At 40.9% G+C, this 24,962-nt stretch overlaps 1 protein-coding gene across 1 annotated transcript in view; it reads left to right on the forward strand.

Moving 5' to 3' along the window:
- The window catches only part of STAC (SH3 and cysteine rich domain), a 721,335-nt gene that overhangs the window by 456,584 nt on the left and 239,789 nt on the right, over nt 1-24,962 (forward strand). Inside the window, exon 3 of the mRNA XM_077269325.1 lies at nt 13,918-14,018. Coding sequence (XP_077125440.1) covers nt 13,918-14,018 — 101 coding nt within the window. The remainder of the gene's footprint in view (nt 1-13,917; nt 14,019-24,962) is intronic.

Genomic DNA, 24,962 nt, shown 5'->3' on the forward strand with positions numbered 1-24,962 from the left:
CATGGAATTCCTTTTCTTATGAGGCATTATTGTGGTAAAAATAGTCTGTAACTGGCAGTTTCTATATCCTCTCACATAGAGGCAATGTGACTGACATCAGCCTTTCCACCAACACACCCTAACTGACATGCTATTACCTCACACAAGCTTTGTTATACTAAGAATGTCCTTTGTTGCCTATATTAAAGGGAGCCTGTCACCCCCAAAATCGAGGGTGAGTTAAGCCCACCAGCATCAGGGGCTTATCTGTAGCATTCTGTAATGCTGTAGATAAGCCCCCGATGTTACCTGAAAAAGGAGAAAAAGACTTTAGATTATACTCATCCAGGGGCGGTCTCTGACCTTTCCGGCGCCTGCGCACTGCAGTACTTTACTCTGCCCTCAACAGGGACCGCCCCTGGGTGAGTATAATCTAACGTCTTTTTCTCCTCTTTCAGGATACTTCAGGATACTTCGGGGGCTTATCTACAGCATTACAGAATGCTGTAGATAAGCCCCTGATGACGGTGAGTTTACCTCACCATCGATTTTGGGGGTAACAGGTTCCCTTTAACCAATCAGAGCTCAGATTAATTAACTGTAGCAAAATAGAAGCTGAGCTGTGAGTGGTTGCTATTGGCAGCCTGATAAATCCCCAGCCAACAGGAAGCCCTCCCCCTGGCAGTATATATTATCTCACACGTACACGTAATAGACAGGTCATGTGACTGACAGCTGCCGTATTTCCTATATGGTACATTTGTTGCTCTTGTAGTTTGTCTGCGTATTAATCAGATTTTTATTTTTAAAGGATAATACCAGACTTGTGTGTGTTTTATAGGAAAGTTTCATGTGTCAAGTTGTGTGTGTCGAATTGCGTGTGGCGACATGCATGTAGCGACTTTTGTGAGATGAGTTTTGTGTGGCGACATGCGTGTAGCAACTTTTGTGTGTCGAGTTGCATGTGACAGGTTAGTGTAGCAAGTTGTGTGCAGCAAGTTTTGCGAATGGCGAGTTTTGCTCGTGGCGAGTTTTATGTGTGGTGCGTTTTGAGTATGTGCAAGGTTTGTGTGAGGCAACTTTTGCATGTGTTGCAACTTTTGTGCATATGGCAATTTTTCCACGTGTTCAAGTTTTGCGTGTGGTGAGTTTTCCATGAGGTGAGTTTTGCACGTGTGGCGAGTTTTGCGTGAGCCTAGTTTTGCATGTGGCGAATTTTGCGCGTGGCGAGTTTTGAGTGGCGACTTTTGTGTTTCGACTTTTATGTGGCGAGGTTGGTGTATGTGTGGTGAAATGTGTGCTGAGGGCGGTATATGTGTTCAAGCATGTGGTAGTGTGTGGCGTATTTTGTGTGTGTGTTCATATCCCCGTGTGTGGTGAGTATCCCATGTCGGGGCCCCACCTTAGCAACTGTACGGTATATACTCTTTGGCGCCATAGCTCTCATTCTTTAAGTCCCCCTTGTTCACATCTGGCAGCTGTCAATTTGCCTCCAACACTTTTCCTTTCACTTTTTCCCCATTATGTAGATAGAGGCAAAATTGTTTGGTGAATTGGAACGCGCGGGGTTAAGATTTCACCTCACAACATAGCCTATGACGCTCTCGGGGTCCAGACGTATGACTGTGCAAAATTTTGTGGCTGTAGCTGCGATGGTGCAGATGCCAATCCCGGACATACACACATACATACACACACACACACATTCAGCTTTGTATATTAGATTAAATTGCTTTTTGTAAAATTTTTTGCTCCCTAAAATTTTGGCCCCTTAAACCTACAACTAGTCCTAAGCCTAACCCTGAGTTTCATTCTATGGGCTATTTGGCCCTCCAACCACATTATGCTATTGTAATCATACTTGACATTAAAAACAAGATACAACCTATCACTAGATAGGTGATAAATTTATGATCGTTGAGGGTCCATCCACTGGGACACCCATCATTTACTGTTTACATAAGTGGTGGTGGCACATGCTCGCTAAGGCCCCCTTCAGACATCCTGATTATACTTGTACTGGAAAACGGGACTGGAGTTATCAGTTTTGCATGTCCATGTGCCATCCATCTGTACGTGTATGTCATCCACATGAAATCCGGTTGTCGTCCATGTGCTGTCCGTGTGACCCATAAAAGAATAAAATGCCTTGCAGAAAATAATGACTTTAATGCATTAAAGGAAGGAACAGATGATTGGCCTCGGGGAGACCAAAACATCCAACACCGCAGAGACACCATCGCGTGTTTCTTAACGCAGTGATCCAGAACACTGCCCCCATCCCTTATGGGAAATATGCAAATGCATGTAGGATAGCTGCAGAGACACCATCACGTGTTTCTCAACGCAAGCAGTGAATAGCCAGACCTTTCCCCGGGAAGGAACAACCACGGGAAGGGCAGCATCCAATAAAGGAAAACATCCAATACAGGAAAACCACCTATGCCAAGCATGGTATCCATCCACAGACAGCTGTTTGGGGTGTTTGCCCCTCATTAGTGTGGAGTAGGAATCTGGCTATTAGGAGCAGTGTCTAGTAAAAGGCTGTGAAGGAACAGATGATTGGCCTCGGGAAGACCAAAACATCCAACACCGCAGAGACACCATCACGTGTTTCTCAACGCAGTGATCCAGAACACTGCCCCCATCCCTTATGGGAAATATGCAAATGCATGTAGGATAGCTGCGGAGACACCATCACGTGTTTCTCAACGCAAGCAGTGAATAGCCAGACCTTTCCCCGGGAAGGAACAACCATGGGAAGGGCAGCATCCAATAAAGGAAAACATCCAATACAGGAAAACCACCTATGCCAAGCATGGTATCCATCCACAGACAGCTGTTTCGGGGTGCTTGCCCCTCATCAGTGTGGAGTAGGAATCTGGCTATTAGGAGCAGGCCTAGTAAAAGGCTGTGAAGGAACAGATGATTGGCCTCGGGGAGACCAAAACATCCAACACCGCGGAGACACCATCACGTATTTCTCAATGCAGTGATCCAGAACACTGCCCCCATCCCTTATGGGAAATATGCAAATGCATGTAGGATAGCTGCGGAGACACCATCACGTATTTCTCAACGCAAGCAGTGAATAGCCAGACCTTTCCCCGGGAAGGAACAACCACGGGAAGGGCAGCATCCAATAAAGGAAAACATCCAATACAGGAAAACCACCTATGCCAAGCATGGTATCCATCCACAGACAGCTGTTTCGGGGTGTTTGCCCCTCATCAGTGTGGAGTAGGAATCTGGCTATTAGGAGCAGTGCCTAGTAAAAGGCTATGAAGGAACAGATGATTGGCCTCGGGGAGACCAAAACATCCAACACCGCGGAGACATCATCACGTGTTTCTCAACGCAGTGATCCAGAACACTGCCCCCATCCCTTATGGGAAATATGCAAATGCATGAAGAATAGCTGCGGAGACACCATCACGTGTTTCTCAACGCAAGCAGTGAATAGCCAGACCTTTCCCCAGGAAGGAACAACCACGAGAAGGGCAGCATCCAATAAAGGAAAACATCCAATACAGGAAAACCACCTATGCCAAGCATGGTATCCATCCACAGACAGCTGTTTCGGGGTGTTTGCCCCTCATCAGTGTGGAGTAGGAATCTGGCTATTAGGAGCAGTGCCTAGTAAAGGCTGTGAAGGAACAAATGATTGGCCGCGGAGACACCATCACATGTTTCTCAACGCAGTGGTCCAGAACACTGCCCACATCCCTTTTGGGAAATTTGCAAATGCATGTAGGATAGCTGCGGAGACACCATCACGTGTTTCTCAACGCAAGCAGTGAATAGCCAGACCTTTCCCCGGGAAGGAACAACCACGGGAAGGGCAGCATCCAATAAAGGAAATCATCCAATACAGGAAAACCACCTATGCCAAGCATGGTATCCATCCACAGACAGCTGTTTCGGGGTTCTGGATCACTGCGTTGAGAAACACGTGATGGTGTCTCCGCGGTGTTGGATGTTTTGGTCTCCCCGAGGCCAATCATCTGTTCCTTCACAGCCTTTTACTAGGCACTGCTCCTAATAGCCAGATTCCTACTCCACACTGATGAGGGGCAAGCACCCCGAAACAGCTGTCTGTGGATGGATACCATGCTTGGCATAGGTGGTTTTCCTGTATTGGATGTTTTCCTTTATTGGATGCTGCCCTTCCCGTGGTTGTTCCTTCCCGGGGAAAGGTCTGGCAATTCACTGCTTGCGTTGAGAAACACGTGATGGTGTCTCCGCAGCTATCCTACATGCATTTGCATATTTCCCATAAGGGATGGGGACAGTGTTCTGGATCACTGCGTTGAGAAACACGTGATGGTGTCTCCGCGGTGTTGGATGTTTTGGTCTCCCCGAGGCCAATCATCTGTTCCTTCACAGCCTTTTACTAGGCACTGCTCCTAATAGCCAGATTCCTACTCCACACTGATGAGGGGCAAACACCCCTCGAAACAGCTGCATAGGCAGCATCAATAGTAAAAAGTTGGTCACACAGGGTTAATAGCAGCGTTAACGGAGTGTGTTACACCGCGGCATAACGCGGTCCGTTAATGCTGCCATTAACCCTGTGTGAGCGCTGACTGGAGGGGGGTATGGAGCGGGCACTGACTGGGCGGAAGTAGGGAGGGACTAATTCTTGGCCGGGCTGTGCCCGTCGCTGATTGGTCTGGTGGCCGCGACCAATCAGCGACACGGGATTTCCGTTACAAACCGACAGACAGACGGAAGTACCCCTTAGACAATTATATACAGTACATAGATTTTTTATTAAATCCTAAAAAACAAAGCAGTTGCTTGTAGATGTGACATATTCACAACTTGCACATTGCGTGGATGGCATTGAGACTTGGTAAGTGATGGCAGCATTGGTTGTCTTGGGTCCGTGGACTGGTTGGGGGTACATGTCGGGCTCAATCTGTAGCTGAAGAGAAATTAAGCTGTAGAATGATATGGTCGCATTCATGTCACAGAAGCAAATCGTGACTATAATCAAATCAGATAATGTATAAAGTGAATAGCAGATAGCCAAGAACAGCAAGGCAAATCTCAAGAAACTTTTTTACTATATAAAAATTAAAGAAACAAGGTCTATATGGGTGGATACCCTAAATAATGGTAGTGGGGAGTTGGTCACTGTTTGAAGAGCTTGTAAAGGATTATATACAGGAGTATGTGATATAAAATAACATTTTAAGTGATAGGTTACACAGTTTTACTTAGGATTGGAGTTGTCAAACTAAAGTGAGTTTTTATGGCGAGGGGAGTGGAAAATTGGACAGAGGTAGAACAATGAGTATAGTGTTTTGTACTTTGCAAAGGCCTTTACCTTTGTCTCACTTGTATGTCTAATAAGTGAATTAAAGTCTATAAGATTAGCAAGTAAGGTTTGTAATTGGTTTAAAAACTTTGGTCTTAACCCCTTAACACCTGCCGATACGCCTTTTAACGGCGGCAGTTATGGGTACTTATTCCTCAGCAAGAGGAGAAAAAAAGAAACCCTAAAATGTTTTTTGATATATTAAAATATAACTTTTATTGAATATACCTATGAAAAGATAATATACAGACAACAGTCATCGTGCAAATAACCGTGCTGGCTATGTTCACTCTACACTCAATACCCTATACTAAGTGTCTGCATGACAGCGGAGGTTGGCACCCTATATATATATGAGCAATGGGGTTCACAAATTATTGTGAGGATCAACAAACAATCTGCATTTGTAACAATATTATTATTTTTACATATTTTTCATATTTGTGTTCTTTATCATTTTTAATTTGTATATCATACTTGAGAAATTGAAGTGGTCGTTTGCCTTTTTGCATATCATATTTTCATGCCCCTCCCATTATTAGTACCCACTCACATGTATGACTGTGACAGATAGATGAGGTGTGGATCAATGATAGAATTGGGCGTTACCATTGCATCACGTTTCGCCACCCACTGATAGATATCCCATGCCATGCGTGCTGGTAACACAGATTGCGTTCCACCTTGGAGCGCATATGTCCACAGCTGAGGATATACTTCGGGTGCGCAAACTTCATGTAAGTTGCACAGTGATGGAAATCTTCTAAACATGCGCAGTAGTACCTATCATGGATATGGAAGGGCCAGAGGTGCTTTCCATATGGAACGCACATGGCCATAATGAGTGACTCACTTCAGGGTTTATTATTTCCAGAAGAGTGTACAGGTCAGTTTACCAGGATTGAGCACACGAATACACAGGTTGGCGCCAAAATTGAAAATTCCTGGGGAATATTGCCATGTCAACGAGGACCAAGGTTGGCAATTGATTAGCCCTATTGTGGGATGTAATAACAAAGACCTCTAGTGGACAAGGGAAGTGGTTTGATGGTCTAGTGGACAAGGAAAGTGGTTTGATGGGAGCTGTGTTTGCATGTATAAAAGGGAACACAGCTATTCACCATGCAGCATCAATGTATCTAACCTCCTGATGATCCTTAATTGGTGAAACACGTAGAGGTTATCATGACATCTAAACCATAAGTATCCCATATTTATGCTGCTATCATGATGAGATTTCTTTGTATGCATATGTTCTTATGATTTTGAAATATGGTGATTTAAGAAATCATATGTTTATTCACAGTGTGTAATCTGATGGAGTACTGCTTTGTTTATCAAAAAGAAACTCCTTAATGTAGAGGTACATTCAACTCTCAATACCTCTCATACATGTTGCTCTTATCATGAGATTTCTCCTTACATGTTTCTAAACATGCACCTGTTTGCAATTTGATACAAGTGTTTTTACCTGCCTATATCATATTCTAGATACAATCCTCCAATCAGAAAACATGTTTTCAATACATTATACCCTCAATACACCAATAATGGAGGCTATAGTTGCCGAGGACACTATCAAAAAATATAACCACACCAAAGAGAAAAAGCGAGAGCACAAAATAGTCCCAAAATGAAATAAAATCCAATTTATTCAAGAATAATACAATACAGATAAAAATAGTAATAATCAGTGGAAGATAAAGCAAGATAGTACATGTCCTAGGTGTAAAGTATTGGGTCCAACATAATTCTAGTGGGGGGCAAGGAATAGGAAATAGCAGCAATTCAAAATAATATATAAATGCAAAGTGCAAGTGCTACCCAATATTGGGTATTCCTATACAGTTATAAATCAAAAAAAGCACACACCATCTAAAGTCCAGCTTCTTAACACATGCAAAAACCAAAAATTGACATGTGCGTAAAGCCAAAAGAGTAGGAAGTCTTGGAAGACCACCTCATAAAAGTGTGTATATCACTTTAAGGGTACAAAAATCAATTTAAAAAAAGCCAAGTACTATCCTTACCCATATTCATCACCTGAGGACCCAGTAAGGCAGCCCCAATGTGCGTTTCGCGTGGGCTTTTTCGTAGGGCTGTGGCACAAGATGTCAAATCCTGTCCCTAAATAGGGATCCAAATCTTACAGCCTGTAACGGCGCATGCGCGTCGCATCACGGACCCCCAACCGCGTCACTTCCGGCCTCAAACTGGCGCTGTCGGGAGGGAAATATCCCTATAACATTTACCCAGACTGCACCAGCCAGAGAGACCTTCGGCGACGCGGTCCAAGAACGTGCACGCCGCGCATGCGCACTAGTGCTGCTGATGATAAAAACTTTCAAGACAACAAACAATACATTAAAAGGATGTTCCTAAATATCGCACCTGCGTGCCAGATGGAAGCTCCATTACAGGTATGGGCAACAGAATAAATGGACACTTCTTATAAGGGACAACAAGTCATAACAAGAAAAAATATTTTTTGAAAAAACTGCACATGACAAAAAGGAATATATTCTAATGAGATGGGGGGGGGGAACCATAATAATGGAAACCCCAGACCCAGCATCGTATGTTAAAAACAGACACCAAGAAAATTATGTGAGAAAACGGGGCTAAATATAAAATCTGACATATAGCCCAATTAAAGTGACAGTGCAGCAATGTGTAAAAGTGAAAGTGCATAAAAATAAGCAAAAGAACACTACTATATAGTGCAACGTGATAATATAATATCACAATAATAAATATTTAAAATAAATGAATTAATACAACCAAAAATAATAGCATCAAAAATACTCCAAAATGTAAATATAGTGAAAGTGACAACACATTAAAATACAAAAAATGCCAAACAATATAAAACACCATGAAAGCTATGACTCTAGACTCACATATAAAAAAAAAATCATTAGTAACACTATAATACTATAACATCCAGAAAGACATGGAAAAAAAATCCACGTTGACCACTTCTCCAGAAAGAAAAAAATAGGTGAGTCCTGATGAATATATCATATTCTGTAAGACAGCCCTGAGGCAGATATTGTTATTTATCAAAAAGGGATTCTCAGGGTCAGCTGCCGTGGAGCGGGGGCACCATATCTGCTGAAAATCAGGGTGCCAACCTCCGCTGATAGACAGGAATTTCTATAGCAGGGAACAGCATTGTTAGGTATACATATGTTTTTTATGCACGTCACTTTACCAGTGTGGTTCTGCTCACCCTTTGTGCACACATTGAGGGTATATGCACACGTCAGGATTTCTTGCAGAAATTTCCTGAAGAAAACCGGAAATTTTCTGCAAGAAATCCGCATTTTTTTTTTGCGTTTTTTTCCCGGTTTTTTTAGCATTTTGCAAGCGAAAATAGCTTGCAGAATGCTAAAGTTTTCCAAGCGATCTGTAGCATCACTTGGAAAACTGACTGACAGGATGGTCACACTTGTCAAACATAGTGTTTGACAAGTGTGACCAACTTTTTACTATAGATGCTGCCTATGCAGCATCAATAGTAAAAGATAGAATGTTTAAAAATAATTAAAAAAAAAAAAAATGGTTATACTCACCTGCAGACAGCGGATCTCCTCAGCGGCGTCCGTTCCTATAGATGGTGTGTGTGTGCAGGACCTTCGATGACGTCGCGGTCACGTGAGCGATCACATGAGCGGTCACGCGACCAATCACAAGACCGTGACATCATTGCAGGTCCTTCACACACATCATCTATAGGAACGGAAGCGGCAGCATGCACCGCTGAGACTTCGGGGCCATCAGAGGGTGAGTATATCACTATTTTTTATTTTAATTCTTTTTTTTTTTACCAATTATATGGTGCCCAGTCCGTGGAGGAGAGTCTCCTCTCCTCCACCCTGGGTACCAACCGCACATAATCTGCTTACTTCCCGCATGGTGGGCATAGCCACATGCAGAAAGTAAGTAGATCAATGCATTCCTAGGTGTGCGGAATCCCCGCAATTCCGCAAATTTAATGAACATGTTGCTTTTTTTTCCGCGATGCGATTTTTTCGCGGAAAAAAATGCAACATTTGCACAAGAAATGTGGAATACACTGTCAATAATAGGAGGCATATGTAAGCATTTTTTTCGTGTTTTTATCACGTTTTTATAGCGAAAAAAACGTGAAAAATACTGAACGTGTGCACATGGCCTTACACGTTGTCTGTCTTTGTTGCTAGTCCTCAGATGGTATTCTATCTTGCGCTATTCCCCTATGTCTGTATAAGTGGTTTACTGAATGAAGCACCAGCATAGGGTCATCCAGGAGCTCTAGGGACAGCCGTCGACAGCACCATTGCTCATATACTCAGTATAGGGTATTGAGTGTAGAGTGAACATAGCCAGCATGATTATTTGCACGGTGATTGTTGTTTGTATATTATATTTTTATAGGTGTATTCAATAAAAGTTATATCTTAATATATTAAAAAATATTTTAGGGTTTCTTTTTTGTTCTTCTTGATTCAATAAACTCTACCAGTATATGGTTCTTTAAAACTTTTCTACTTATTCCTCAGCCCTGCTTTTTAATGGCACTGAGAAATAAGGTTATAGCACCCCCAAGCATTGGAAAATCATCGGGGTCTCAGCTACCAGGAGTAGCCGAGACCCCAGAGAACATGATTTGGGTCGGTTTTTACCATCCCCAGTGTTGCTTATTCTGTGAATAATGGCTAAGTCTAATTTCACATTTATTTCTCCCTCCTCTGATATGATCTAGCATTCCAGAGGAGAGCAAAATGGGGTCCACCAAGCCCCTCCGATACCTCCAGAGTCCCTGGACCCTCCAGCTCTGTCCCCCTGGCCCTCGGCATCTTCTTCCGGGAGGAAAATGGCAGGAGCATGCGCAATAGATTTTTCATATTGGTTTATTTTGATCACTGTGATAGACCCTATCACAGTGATCAAAATTAAAAAATAGTAAATCAAACCCCCTTAGTTAAGTTAAAAATAATAAAATATAAAAAATGTTTTTCCATTTTTCCGTTAGGGTTAGGGTTGGGGCTAGGGTTAGGGTTGGGGTTAGAGCTAGGGATAGGGTTGGGGCTATGATTGGGGTTAGGGTTGTTTTGGGGTTAAGGTTGTGCTGGGGTTAGGGTTGTGGTGTTGGGATAAGGCTGTGGTTAGGGTTATGGTTGTGGTTATGGTTGGGATTATGGTTAGGGTTGGGATTAGGGTTAGGGGTGTGTTGGGGTTAGGGTTGTTGTTAGGGTTATGGTTAGGGTTGGGATTAGGGTTAGGGGTGTGTTGAGGTTAGGGTTGGAGTTAGAATTGGGAGGTTCCATTGTTTAGGTACATTGGGGGGTCTCCAAATGCAACATGTTGCCCACCATTGATTCCAGCCAATTTTGCGTTCAAAAAGTCTAGCGGTGCTCCCTCCCTTCTGAGCCCTGCCATGCACCCAAACAGTGACTTTCCCCCAAATACGGGGTATCAGTGTACTCAGAAGAAATTGCATAACAAACTTTGTGGCCCACTTTCTCCTGTTACCTTTGTGAAAATAAAAAAGTTTAAAGTAAATTTTTTGTGAAAAAAGTTAAATGTTCATTTTTTTTCTTCCACATTGCTTTAGTTCTCGTGAAGCACCTGAAGGGTTAATTAACTTCTTGAGTGTGGTTTTGAGCACTTTGAAGGGTGCAGTTTTGATAAAGGTGTCACTTTTGGTTTTTTTTCTGTTATATTGACCCCTCAAACACACTTCAAATGTGATATGGTCCCTAAAAAAAAGTTTTTTGTAAATTTTGTTGGAAAAATTAGGCTAGGTTCACATTGCGTTAATGGGTTAACGCTAACGGACTGCGTTGCACGGCGAAATTGTCGCAATTAATGCCGTGCAATGGGTCCGTTAGTGCACCCATTGACAGCAATGTGATTTGACAGAGTTTTCGGCACGCGCTAGCGATGTGCCGTTCTTTTGTGACGGACCTCGGACGCTGCTTGCAGTGTCCGAAGTGCGTCCGAGGTCCGGTCCTCGCTAGCGCAGATCGGGGATCTGCGCTAGCGGGAGCGATGGACGAAGTCCCCGGGTAACCAGGGTAAACATCGGGTTACTAAGCGCAGGGCCGCGCGAACCCTAAAGAAACATTGCGTTAGCGCAATCCGCTAGCGCTATGCGCTTAACGGATTGCCCTAACGCAATGTGAACCTAGCCTTAGAAATTGCGTGTCAACTTTTAGGGTATGTGCACACATAGGTGGGATGTCTGCAGATTTTTCCGCACCTGTTTTTGTAAATCCGCAGGTAAACCGCACTGCGGATTACCTGCGGATTTACTGCGGAATTACTGCGGATTTACCGCGGTTTTTGTGCGGATTCCACTGCGGTTTTACACCTGCGGATTCCTATTATGGAGCAGGTGTAAACCGCTGCGGAATCAGCACAAAGAATTGACATGCTACGGAATGTAAACCGCAGAGATTCCGCACGAAATTTATAAAACTTAATATTGCAGGGTTAGTAGGGAGCAAAAAAAGAAGAGCCGTATTGCCGTAAGTGATAAGGGTTAATTAACGCGGTTAATTACGCGGCAGATGCAGAAAAACTGCCGAATCTGCCGCGAATGGCAAAAATCGCTGATGTGATAGTAGCCTAAGTCACTTCTGACAGTGTCTGCATTAGTCATACTCACCAAAGGTGGAGGCAGCACTTAAAGTTCCTAGGGTGGCATAAACTCTAAATAAGGCCCTGTTTGCCAAACATCCAGAATTTCCAGCACAGTCTATAAAAATTGGTCAATTTTTTGCCTTGTCCATAATAAAAATATGAGGCATCCATGATTTTTTTTTAAGATAAAGAAAGTTATACAACTTATTTTGACTGTAATTATCACCATTTTAGAGTTTACAGTGAATGCAGCTGATATTTTCATGTTAGAATTTTGGGATGTAGAGAAATGTAACGTAACATTTTCCAATGTGTCCTTAAAAATATTGTCTGTCCGTGATTTTTTAGTAAACTGCCCAGAAAAAATATAAAGTCAAATTGGCAACCCTGCTTGTAGATAGAGATGAGTGAATCTGTTCAGGTCCCTCCTTATTCGGCAAGCTATAGCGCTTACCGAATAAACTGCAGAGGGAACCCAGCTACCTGGATCGCTCGGGCTGATCAGCTGTCCGGCTCTGCAGATGCATGTGTCACGGCTGTTTCACTGTCACAACACATGCATGGAGAGCCCAACAATCAGGCTTTCCATGCATGTGTTGTGACTGTAACACAGCTGCTACACATGCATCTGCGGCGCCGTACAGCTGATCAGTAGGGGCGATCCAGGTAGCTGGGTTCCCTCTGCAGTTTTTCGGTAAGCGCTATAGCTTGCCAAATAAAAAGGGACTCGAACAAATTCGCTCATCTCTACTTGTAGATCACACACTAAATAATAGCATGCAATGTCAATCAGCAGCTTCTAAGGTCAGCCTTGTTATGTATTAAAAGAGGCAGGAAGGTAATTCTACCATGTTACAAAGCATTAGTGCATGTAATTCAGTTCTGGGCACCAGTTCATTGACAGTATGCCGGATACTTGTATAAATGTATAAAATTCATGTTCTGAATGTGGATTCAAATAACTAACACTTGGGATCTGAAGGTAAAATCTTGCTCTTTTGGGTAGACTGGATCATGCAATGTGAATACACCTATACCCTATTCCTATTATCATGTCCGATCTCTCGGTTGAATTTGATGGACGTGTTTTTTTAGCAACTGTCCTAATGATGTAACTATGATGTACACACAGCAATTATTAAAAAGACAGTTCCATGGCACAATGTTGTTAGCATAGCACACCCACATATTTGTCTAGCACACTTCTCATTCAAACTGAAAAAGAATAGCTATGTTAAACTAATAGTGCAGATCACCATTATGATGACCATCTTATTGATGCTGGTTGACCATCTTATTGATGCTGGTTACATCTGTATGTCCAATTTTGGCCAATCTGTTGGTTTGGCATTGATTAGCTTCTGGAAAAAATTAGATCGTCCAGCAATTATTGTTCTCCTATCAGTAAATACAAATGTAAAATACTTTATTAATTTTGTAACTCTGAATAGATCGTGTCCAGTCTAAACATAGGCCCAGGTCTTTGGAGCATTTTTATGAGACGTGATCCTACGAAAGCCTATCAAACTGCATGACAACAGTACATAATCTTGCAATCGGGACATAACTTCATGATTTTTAATGCTTGACATCAAGCTACAATTTTGATACAAAGTGGCAAAATGTTTAGGATCACTTCTAATTACAGTATGTGTACCAGATCTTTGTATACAAGACAAAGAACAAGGGTGTCCATGGCATGACTCAGGACAAATGTTATTCTCTGGAAATAAATATTAAAGGGACATTTTAATAGCTATACATAGGTCTTGAAAACCACACAGGAAAAATCGTGGGACAGGGTACAAAAACACTACAGTACAACATTGATATAATGGAAAGTTGTCAAAACAGCACAAGGTTACATACGGTACATCTGCTTCAAAAAGAAGCCATATTGAGTGTATCTGCTTTACAGACAGCTCACTTGTCAGATTCATGGGAACTATTGATCCAGGTTAATTAAAATCTATGTTCATTGACAGGAACTAACTCAAAACATGGCCTGCGATGCAAAGCCTGCAAAATGAGCATTCATCACAGATGTGCAGAAACAATTGGCTCACAGCGCTGCATGGGAAAACTGGTAAGTCAACAAATGTACCCTGACTTAGGCTCTTTCTGTGAATATAAAATAGCTCAAATTATCCTTATCTTTCATGAAAACACTGTAACCAGGCTATAAATCTCAGCACGACTGTGGAACTAATTATTTGTAAAGGGAGACATTTAAAAGAATGAGGTGCAAAATGTTACACAAAATAGGACAAATTATCTTGAAATTGCTTGCTGAATGAATGTATAATTATTATTGATAACCCTTTATAGACAGGCCTAATTTAGCCTTAATGATCAAACAGTTTTCTTATTTATTTTCATTTTTTATAATAGCATTTCAGGAGTCATAATATATATTTTTTCATTAAAATAGCTGTTACTTGCAGGACAGATTGTATTTCCCTGTGACACCATTTTTGGGTATATATGGTACACACTGTAAAACACATACCTTTTTAGGTAACAAGCGGAAAATGTAGATTTCATTGCTATTTGTTTAATTACACATTATTTTCATTTTTAAGCACCATTCATGATTAAAAGGGAATTTGTCACTAAATTTAACCTATTGACAACTATTAATATGGGCATACAGGTTATAGACTGCTGAAAAAGTCATCCCTGTATGTCTCATATCAGATGCCTTGTTGTTGAGAAATCATCTTTTATCACTTTATATGAATGACCTCTTCCAGGCTCTGAGAAGGATGGTACCTGGAAGATAACTCTGCCTCCAGAGATTATTTTACATGAATGGGGAGTTACCAGTGTGATGTGTAATGGTCGCTCTCTGCTCTCTTGATCTCATCTTTTCAGAGCGGTGTGGTTATAAGTGACACATCTGCAGGTTCCTCTCAGCTTCAGCTTCCATCTCACAGGCATATAAGATTGAAATATTGTTGCAAAATGGCAGAGCTCAGAGAAAGGCAAAAAATGCTTTCAAGAAGACAATTTCAGTTCTCTGGTTCTGTGTTAGTTACTTGTCTCACACTTGTAACTTCCAATTCATGTAAAATATGCTCTTGAGGCAGAGTTATCTTCCAGGAAACATCCTCAGCATAGCCTGGAAGATCTCATTTACATAAAGTGATAAAAGATGATTTCTCATCAAAAAGGCATCTGAATAGACATACATTGATAACAGCAGTCTAAAATGTAGTGATAAACTCCCTTTAAGTCTAATTGATATGCTAATTTTTCTCTGCAAGACAATATGATAATGACAATCCCACATTTTGCAGATTGTTTATGCTTACATCTAAAATATATATTTATATAGTCACTAGATGGTGGCCCGATTCTAACGCATCGGGTATTCTAGAATATGTATGCGTAGTGTATAGCACAGCCCACGCAGTACATTGCGCAGCCCACACAGTACACGTTGTATATTGCGCAGCCCACATAGTATATTGCGCAGCCCACGTAGTATATTGCGCATCCCACGTTGTATATTGCGCAGCCCACGTTGTATATTGCGCAGCCCACGTTGTATATTGCGCAGCCCACGTAGTATATTGCCCAGCCCACATTGTATATTGCGCAGCCCACATTGTATATTGCGCAGCCCACGTAGTATATTGCCCAGCCCACATTGTATATTGCCCAGCCCACATTGTATATTGCCCAGCCCATGCTGTATATTGCGCAGCCCACATTGTATATTGCGCAGCCCACATAGTACATTGCGCAGCCCACGTAGTATATTGCGCAGCCCATGTTTTATATTGCGCAGCCCACGTAGTATATTGCACAGGCCACGTAGTATATTGTCCAGCCACATACTATATTGCGCAGCCCACATGGTATATTGCCAAGCCACATAGTATATTGCCCAGCCACATAGTATATTGCCCAGTGACGTAGTATATTGCCCAGTCACGTAGTATATTGCACAGCCCACGTAGTATATTGCCCAGCCATGTACCATATTGCACAGCCCACATAGTATATTGCCCAGCCACATAGTATATTGCCCAGCCACATAGTATATTGCCCAGTGACATAGTATATTGCTCAGCCACATAGTATATTGCCCAGCCATGTAGTATATTGCACAGCCCATATAGTATATTGTCCAGCCACGTAGTATATTGCCCAGCCACATAGTATATTGCCCAGTCACGTAGTATATTGCCCAGCCACATAGTATATTGCCCAGTCACGTAGTATATTGCCCAGTGACGTAGTATATTGCCCAGTCACGTAGTACATTGCCCAGGCACGTAGTATATTGCCCAGGCACATAGTATATTGCCCAGGCACATAGTATATTGCCCAGTCACGTAGTATATTTCCCAGCCACGTAGTATACTGCCCAGTCACATAGTATATTGGCCAGTCACGTAGTATGCACCATATCCCTGTTAAAAAAAAAAGAATTAAAATAAAAATTAGTTACATACTCACCTTCTGGAGCCTACGGATCGAAGCGTCCGATTACCGATGCTCCTCGCTTGCTCCGGTCTGAAGATTGCATTGTGGTCTCGCGAGATGATGACGTAGCGGTCTCGTGAGACCACACGTCATCATCTCACGAGACCGCACTGCATGCAGTGGTCACCGGGGCATCACGAGGTGCATCGGTAACCGGCTGCTTCGATCCGGGGGCCACCGGAGGGTGAGTATGTAACTATTTTTTATTATTTTTAACATTACATATTTTTACTATTCATGCTGCATAGGCAGCATCAATAGTAAAAAGTTGGTCACACAGGGTTAATAGCAGCATTAACCTAGTGCGTTACACCGCGGTCAATGCTGCCATTAACCCTGTATGAGCACTGACCAGAAGGGAGTACAGAGCGGGCGCTGTGACCAGAGGGGAGTACGGAGCGGGCGCTGTGACTGGAGGGGAGTACGGAGTGGGCACTGTGACCGGTGGGGAGTACGGAGTACGGAGTGTGCGCTGTGACTGGAGGGGAGTACGGAGCGGGCGCTGTCACCGGAGGGGAGTACGGAGCAGGCGCTGTGATTGGAGGGGAGTACGGAGTGGGCCCTGACTGCAGGGAGGAAGGAGTGGCCATTTTCTTCCAGACTGTGCCCGTCGCTGATTGGTCGAGGCTGTTTTGCCACGACTAATCAGCGATTTGGATTTCCATGACTGACAGAGGCCCCGACCAATGAATATCCATGACAGACAGACAGACAGAAGGACAGACAGACGGAAGTGACCCTTAGACAATTATATAGTAGACTAGATTGTGGCCCGATTCTAACGCATCGGGTATTCTAGAATATGCATGTCCCCGTAGTATATGGACAATGATGATTCCAGAATTCACGGCAGACTGTGCCCGTCGCTGATTGGTCGAGGCAACCTTTATGACATCATCGTCGCCATGGCAACCATTATGACATCTACGTCGATACTGTGCCCGTCGCTGATTGGTCGAGGCCAATTCTCGGCAGACTGTGCCCGTCGCTGATTGGTCGAGGCAACCTTTATGACATCATCATCGCCATGCTGTGCCCATCACTGATTGGTCGAGGCCTGGTGGCCTCAACCAATCAGCAAATAAATAAACGGGATAGACAGACAGACAGACAGAAAAACCCTTAGACGATTATATATATAGATGCCACCCTTGAAATGTTTACAGAAAGTGAAGTATTTCTTCCAGAAAATTAATGCAATTACTGTAAACATGTTTTGTTCTAAACATGTTTCTTCCCTTTGTGTGTATTGGAAAAGCATAAAACAAACAGAGCAAAATGTCAAACTGGACAGAATTTCATACAAAATCCCAAAAATGAGCAAAAAATGTAACCTTTCCAAAATTGTAGGTAAACAACTTTGTTTCACACTGGGAGCATGGAATGAGCATGGAATGCTTCCAAGCATGAAATGCGTGTTGAAACTCAGCTATGTCAAGTAACACAAGTGGGCAATAATGAAAATCACACCTGAAACCAGATACAAAGGGGAGAAGTTATCTTAATCTTTGCATTTTGTGTCTGTGTGTGCCAGACTAAGCATAGAGCGAGAGAGAGAGAGAGAGAGAGAGAGAGAGAGAGAGAGGAGAAGAGAACTGTCTAAAGATTGAGAACCAAAATTGTTAAACAATATCAACAATCTCAAGGTTACAAGTCCATCTTCAGAGATTCTTTGTCCATGTCGCGTAACATAATCAAGAAGTTTACAAACCAGGGCACTGTAGCTAATCTCTCTGAGTGTGGAAGGCAGAAACACATTAATGAAAGGTTTCAATGCAGTAAAGTCCAGATGGTGGATAAGAAGCCACAATGACGTTCCAAAGATATTCAAGCTGTCCTGCAGGCTCAGGTTGTATCAGCATGAACTACCGTATCCATTAACATTTGAATTAAATAAAATGCTATGGCTGGAGACTCAGGATGACACAGAGACACAAAAGAGCTAGACAGAAGTTTTCCAAAATATGTGAAAAAAAAGAAAAAAGTATTCAGCTCACCCAACAAGAGTCCAAATGCAATGGGAAAATCCGAGCAGGGAAAAAACGTCCAGCCAGCAACGTCATGGATACAAGAAAAACTAGAAAATCCAGCTCCAGGAAAGAGAAATAGTCTGGATATAAAATCCAAGATAGCTTTATTGAAATAATAAAATTAAAAATGTGGACTCCAATAACAAGCGGCTGACTAAAGAATCACATATCAGGCTGTGTTCTTAATCATCAGTATGCAGAGCGAAGTTTAACAGATCCTTATGAAGGGAGTAAAACAGGTGGGTGAATAATTAACATATGGGAACAAAAAAAAAAAAAATCACACCAAGAAAGAATCAAACCAGGTGAAAAAATACACCAAAATACAATAAATGCGATAAATAGTATGAAAGATACAAAAAACAATATAGAATATAGAAAAACAATGAAATAATTTACAATAAAAACAATAATATTTCCAATGTAATACAATAAATGGTAGAAATTAGTAATGCAACATCATCTCCTTTCTGAGGTTCAAACCGCAAGGTGCTCGAGTAGTAAGGCATAAAATCCAGTAAGCTTCTCTATCGCGTAAGACTCTTTCTCTGTTGCCACCCCGTATGTTCCTGTGAATACGTTCAATTGCATAAACTTTCAGAGATGAAGTATTTCTGTCATGAAATTGAATAAAATGGTTAGAGGCACTAGAAACATGTCTAATGGTAGGGTGCACAACATCATATAAGGGTATGTTTCCACGGTCAGTAAACGCTGCTTGTTTGACGCTGCAGCGTCAAACAAGCAGCGTCCAGATGTTCCAGCATAGTGGAGGGGATTTTATGAAATCCCGTCTCCACTATGCGTGGAAACCCGCACGCGGCGGCCCTGCGACTCCGGACATGCTGCGTGTCTTTTCAGAACGCAGCATGTCCGTACACCTTGCGGGGACGCAGCGTCCCCGCAAGGCATATCACAGGGCCCTATGGCGAGGGGTGCGATGATCCCGGATGTGTACTGTACACATCCGGCACCATCGCGTCCCATTAAGGGGGCGGGGCTTAGCGCCGAGCGGCTTCGCCGCTGCGGCGATACCGCCGCGTAGCCTTAACGTGGAGACATAGCCTAAATGTTCACAAAATCTGTCTTTTAACCTGCGTATGGTGGATCCAACATAACGCAAATTGCAAGATACACATTCTATGACATAAATTACATTGTCTGAGTTGCAATTGATAAAATCCTTTATGTTATATATTTTATGTTGATTTGTACCAACGAAAGTTGCAGTTTTTTTGTGTATAAACACGTTTTGCAAGGAAAAGAACCGCATTTGAAAAAACCCTTAGTGAATAGCCAGCTGGCTTTATTTTTAGAAACTTCCGACTGAATGAAGCTGGGAAAAAGTAAAGTGCCTAGGGTGGGGGCTTTCCTTCAGACTACTTTTATGCCATCCTGTAAAATAAGATCTATCGTGGGACCATCTCGAAGAATATTTAAGTTGCGGCGCACAATATTGGAAATTAAATTAAAATGTGCGCTGCAAGTAAGTATTAATATTGGCTGTTTCTGATAGGCATGTTTTACAATTGATTGTTTGTTATTTTTAGAAATATCAGTTTTCGAAGCCGGAAAACCCACAAGTTCTGATCTAGTTTTTCTGTTGGCCAAATTAAAGGCTCTATCAATAGCCCAGACAGGATATTTACGCTTGCTAAGTCTTTGTCGGATGTCATTTGTTTCTTTTTGCAGAGAGGTCTCATCACTGCAGTTTTGTCTGGCTCTTATAGCTTCTCCCACGGGGACAGATTTTATAGTATGAAAAGGATGAAAACTTTTTGCATGTAATATTGTGTTACCTGCGGTAGATTTGCGAAAAGTCTGTGTTTTTATTACCTGTTGTGGTATACCTGAAAGAGTTAAATCGAGAAAATTAATATGTTGAGAATGCCAATGATATGTAAATTTTAAATTAAATGGGTTATTATTGATGTAGGTATTAAAAGTAATAACCGAAGACATATCCCCCCTCCAAACTAATAATAGGTCATCAATAAATCTAGAATACCATTGAATTTGTGTGAAAAATGGATTATCTACATTGAATATATAATTTTCCTCCCACCACGACATGACCAAATTTGCCACTGAAGGGGAAATTTTCGCACCCATCGAGACTCCACCCAGTTGTAAATTTTTTTTTTATCAAATAAAAAATAATTATGGGATATTAAAAAAGACAAAACTGAAACTATATACATCTGAAGATTACTGGAATAATTGCTGTACTTAAAAAGATGAAATTGTACAGCATGCAAGGCTACTTTGTGTGGAATTGATGAATATAAAGCAATGACATCAAATGTCAGCCAAGACCAATTAGGATCCCAGATTACGTCATGGAAAGTACTAAGAATATCCCGTGAATCCTTAATGTACCCGGTACCCGTTGAACCAAGGGTTGTAACATAGAGTCCACCCATTCTCCCAAATGTTCGGAGTAAGAACCCAGACCGGAAATAATAGGCCGCATGGGGGGGGGGAAATCTCCTTATGCGTTTTAGGTAAAGTGTGTAATATCGGAATTTTAGGAGAAGCAACACAAATATAATCCATTTGTTGCTGGGAGAATATGCCCAAAGACATACCTTCATTGACAATATCTTTCAACAGGGAAGAAAATTCAGCAGTAGGATTAGATTGCAAGGACATATAACTTTCATTATTGTTAAGCATCTCATTAATGATATTGAAATAATCAGATTTATTTAAAATAACTACTGAACCCCCCTTATCTGACATTCTAATGACTATGTCATGATTATTTTTGATCTTCTCAATAGAGTCACGTTCCGATTTAGTTAAATTGAAATTACACTGTTGATAATTTGATTGCAAAGTAAGCTGATGTATTTCTTTTTCTATCATTTCTTGGAAGCGATCCATAGTGTCAGTTCGGGCTTGAACAGGATAAAAAAAAGGATTCTTTGTTTTAAAGATGGGTCCGGTGTCTGTTGATGTCAAAAAATGCGGATCAGTGTCCAGATCCATCTTCAGATGTATATAGTTTCAGTTTTGTCTTTTTTAATATCCCATAATTATTTTTTATTTGATAAAAAATTTTTTTTACAAATGGGTGGAGTCTCGATGGGTGCAAAATTTTCCCCTTCAGTGGCAAATTTGGTCATGTCGTGGTGGGAGGAAAATTATATATTCAATGTAGATAATCCATTTTTCACACAAATTCAATGGTATTCTAGATTTATTGATGACCTATTATTAGTTTGGAGGGGGGATATGTCTTCGGTTATTACTTTTATTACCTACATCAATAATAATCTATTTCATTTAAAATTTACATATCATTGGCATTCTCAACATATTAGTTTTCTCGATTTAACTCTTTCAGGTATACCACAACAAGTAATAAAAACACAGACTTTTGCAAATCTACCGCAGGTAACACAATATTACATGCAAAAAGTTTTCATCCTTTTCATACTATAAAATCTGTCCCCGTGGGAGAAGCTATAAGAGCCAGACGAAACTGCAGTGATGAGACCTCTCTGCAAAAAGAAACAAATGACATCCGACAAAGACTTAGCAAGCGTAAATATCCTGTCTGTGCTATTGATAGAGCCTTTAATTTGGCCAACAGAAAAACTAGATCAGAACTTGTGGGTTTTCCGGCTTCGAAAACTGATATTTCTAAAAATAACAAACAATCAATTGTAAAACATGCCTATCAGAAACAGCCAAAATTAATACTTACTTACAGCGCACATTTTAATTTAATTTCCAATATTGTGCGCCGTAACTTAAATATTCTTCGAGATGATCCCATGATAGATCTTATTTTACAGGATGGCATAAAAGTAGTCTGAAGGAAAGCCCCCACCCTAGGCACTTTACTTTCTCCCAGCTTCATTCAGTCGGAAGTTTCTAAAAATAAAGCCAGCTGGCTATTCACTAAGGGTTTTTTCAAATGCGGTTCTTTTCCGTGCAAAATGTGTTTATACACAAAAAAAACGCAACTTTTGTTGGTACAAATAAACATAAAATATATAACATAAAGGATTTTATCAATTGCAACTCAGACAATGTAATTTATGTCATAGAATGTGTATCTTGCAATTTACGTTATGTTGGATCCACCATACGCAGGTTAAAAGACAGATTTTGTGAACATTTACCGTATATGATGTTGTGCACCCTACCATTAGACATGTTTCTAGTGCCTCTAACCATTTTATTCAATTTCATGACAGAAATACTTCATCTCTGAAAGTTTATGCAATTGAACGTATTCACAGGAACATACGGGGTGGCAACAGAGAAAGAGTCTTACGTGATAGAGAAGCTTACTGGATTTTATGCCTTACTACTCGAGCACCTTGCGGTTTGAACCTCAGAAAGGAGATGATGTTGCATTACTAATTTTCACCATTTATTGTATTACATTGGAAATATTATTGTTTTTATTGTAAATTATTTCATTGTTTTTCTATATTCTATATTGTTTTTTTGTATCTTTCATACTATTTATCGCATTTATTGTATTTTGGTGTATTTTTTCACCTGGTTTGATTCTTTCTTGGTGTGATTTTTGTTGTTGTTGTTGTTCCCATATGTTAATTATTCACCCACCTGTTTTAATCCCTTTATAAGGATCTGTTAAACTTCGCTCTGCATACTGATGATTAAGAACACAGCCGTGTTCGAAACGCGTTCAGTGCAGTGAGAGCTGATATGTGATTCTTTAGTCAGCCGCTTGTTATTGGAGTCCACATTTTTAATTTTATTATTTCAATAAAGCTATCTTGGATTTTATATACAGACTATTTCTCTTTCCTGGAGCTGGAGTTTCTAGTTTTTCTAGTTTTCCAAAATAGACATGAGTAAGCCAAAATCCTTCTGGTAAAGCATCTTGTGGATAGATGAGACCAAGAATGAACTTTTTTATTAAACATAACTTTCTACTGTTTATCTAAAATGGAATGAAGCTTACAATATGGTTGAATATGGTTGAAGCTCAAAGATGTTTTGGGGTTGTTTTGCTGCTTCTGGCACAAGGTGCTTTGACTGTGTTCAAAGCATCATGAAATCTGAAGACTACCAAAGCATTTTTGGTCGCAATGTAGTGCCCAGTGTAAGTAAGCTGGTTTTGCATCCGAGGTCATGGGTCTTCTAGCAGGACAATGACCCTAAACATACTTCAATAATCATCCAGAAATCAATAGAAACAAAGCGCTGGAGAGTTCTGAAGTGGCCAACAATGAGTCTGGATTTAAATACCATTGAACACCTGTGGAGAGATCTTAAAAATGCTGTTCGGAGAAGACACCCTTCAAATATGAAAGACCTGGAGTAGTTTGCAAAAGAAGATTGCAGTTATTTATTCCAAAGGGTGTGCAACCAAATATCAAGTTGAGGGTGCCAACAATATTGTCCTTCCCATTTTTAGGGTTTTCTGTGAAATTATTTCAATTTTGCTATTTTTCTCAGGGTTTTTTTGTGCTGTTCTGATACACAAAAAGGAAATACACTTCTGTATAACAAAACCTGTAATTGAAATAGCTTTATTGAGAAATACTTTACTTTCTGTAACAATTTCAAGGGTGACAACACTCTCAGCCACGACTGTGTGTATATACAGTGTATATATATATATATATATATATATATATATATATATATATATATATACACACACACACACATGTTTTTTTTCTGTAAACAAAGTTGTGCCTGACTTTATTGGTGGGACAAGCTATAGTTTTTATTATTGCTCTTTTTCAGTACATTTGACTCCTTCGTCACTTTTCATTAAATTCTTTGAGTCAGATGAAAAAAAAAAAGCAGCAATTCTAATACGTTTTTTATTTTTCCCTCACCATGCTGGAAACACAATGGTATCTTTTTATAGTACGAGTTAATACAATCGTGATACTCAATTCATATTGATTTTTTAAGGTTTCCATAAAAGAAAATCACGTTTTAAAGAAAATGTAATATTTTTTCATTGTCTTTTTAAGATAAGCAGATCTGACAGTTCAAATTTGTCAAATTGGGCAAATTTTCCCAGAAAATTCAATTTGTAGCAAAGTTATTCATCACAAATTGAATGTTCCTTATTATTCTCTAGCTTCTCTCTAGACCATAGAGCATGTAAAATAAGCAAAAAAGGAAGTACCTCACCGCTCAACTGTCCAGTCCTCAGCACCATCTCTTCTTTCCCCTGTTGCTAGTCATATCTTGCAGCCTGTTTACTCACGATGTCACTGATATGCAACATTGTTGTGAATTTGGATTCTGGGCTCCCCCGGTGGCCGCTTGTGGAATTGGACTTGTCATCCTCTTTCCTGTTTCACCTGGTTCCATCAGTAGTGGGTGTCGCTATTTAAGCTCATTTCTCTGGTGGTTTCTTGCCGGTCAACAATGTTATCTGATGCCTCTCAGTGCTTGTTCCTGCTTCTAGACAACTACTAGATAAGTTGGACTTTTGTCCATGTTTCGTTTTGCCTATTTGTTCCAGTTCACAGCTGAAGTTTTGTTACTGTGTCTGG

The sequence above is a fragment of the Ranitomeya variabilis genome, chromosome 6, assembly GCF_051348905.1.
Source record: "Ranitomeya variabilis isolate aRanVar5 chromosome 6, aRanVar5.hap1, whole genome shotgun sequence".
Lineage (NCBI taxonomy): Eukaryota > Metazoa > Chordata > Amphibia > Anura > Dendrobatidae > Ranitomeya > Ranitomeya variabilis.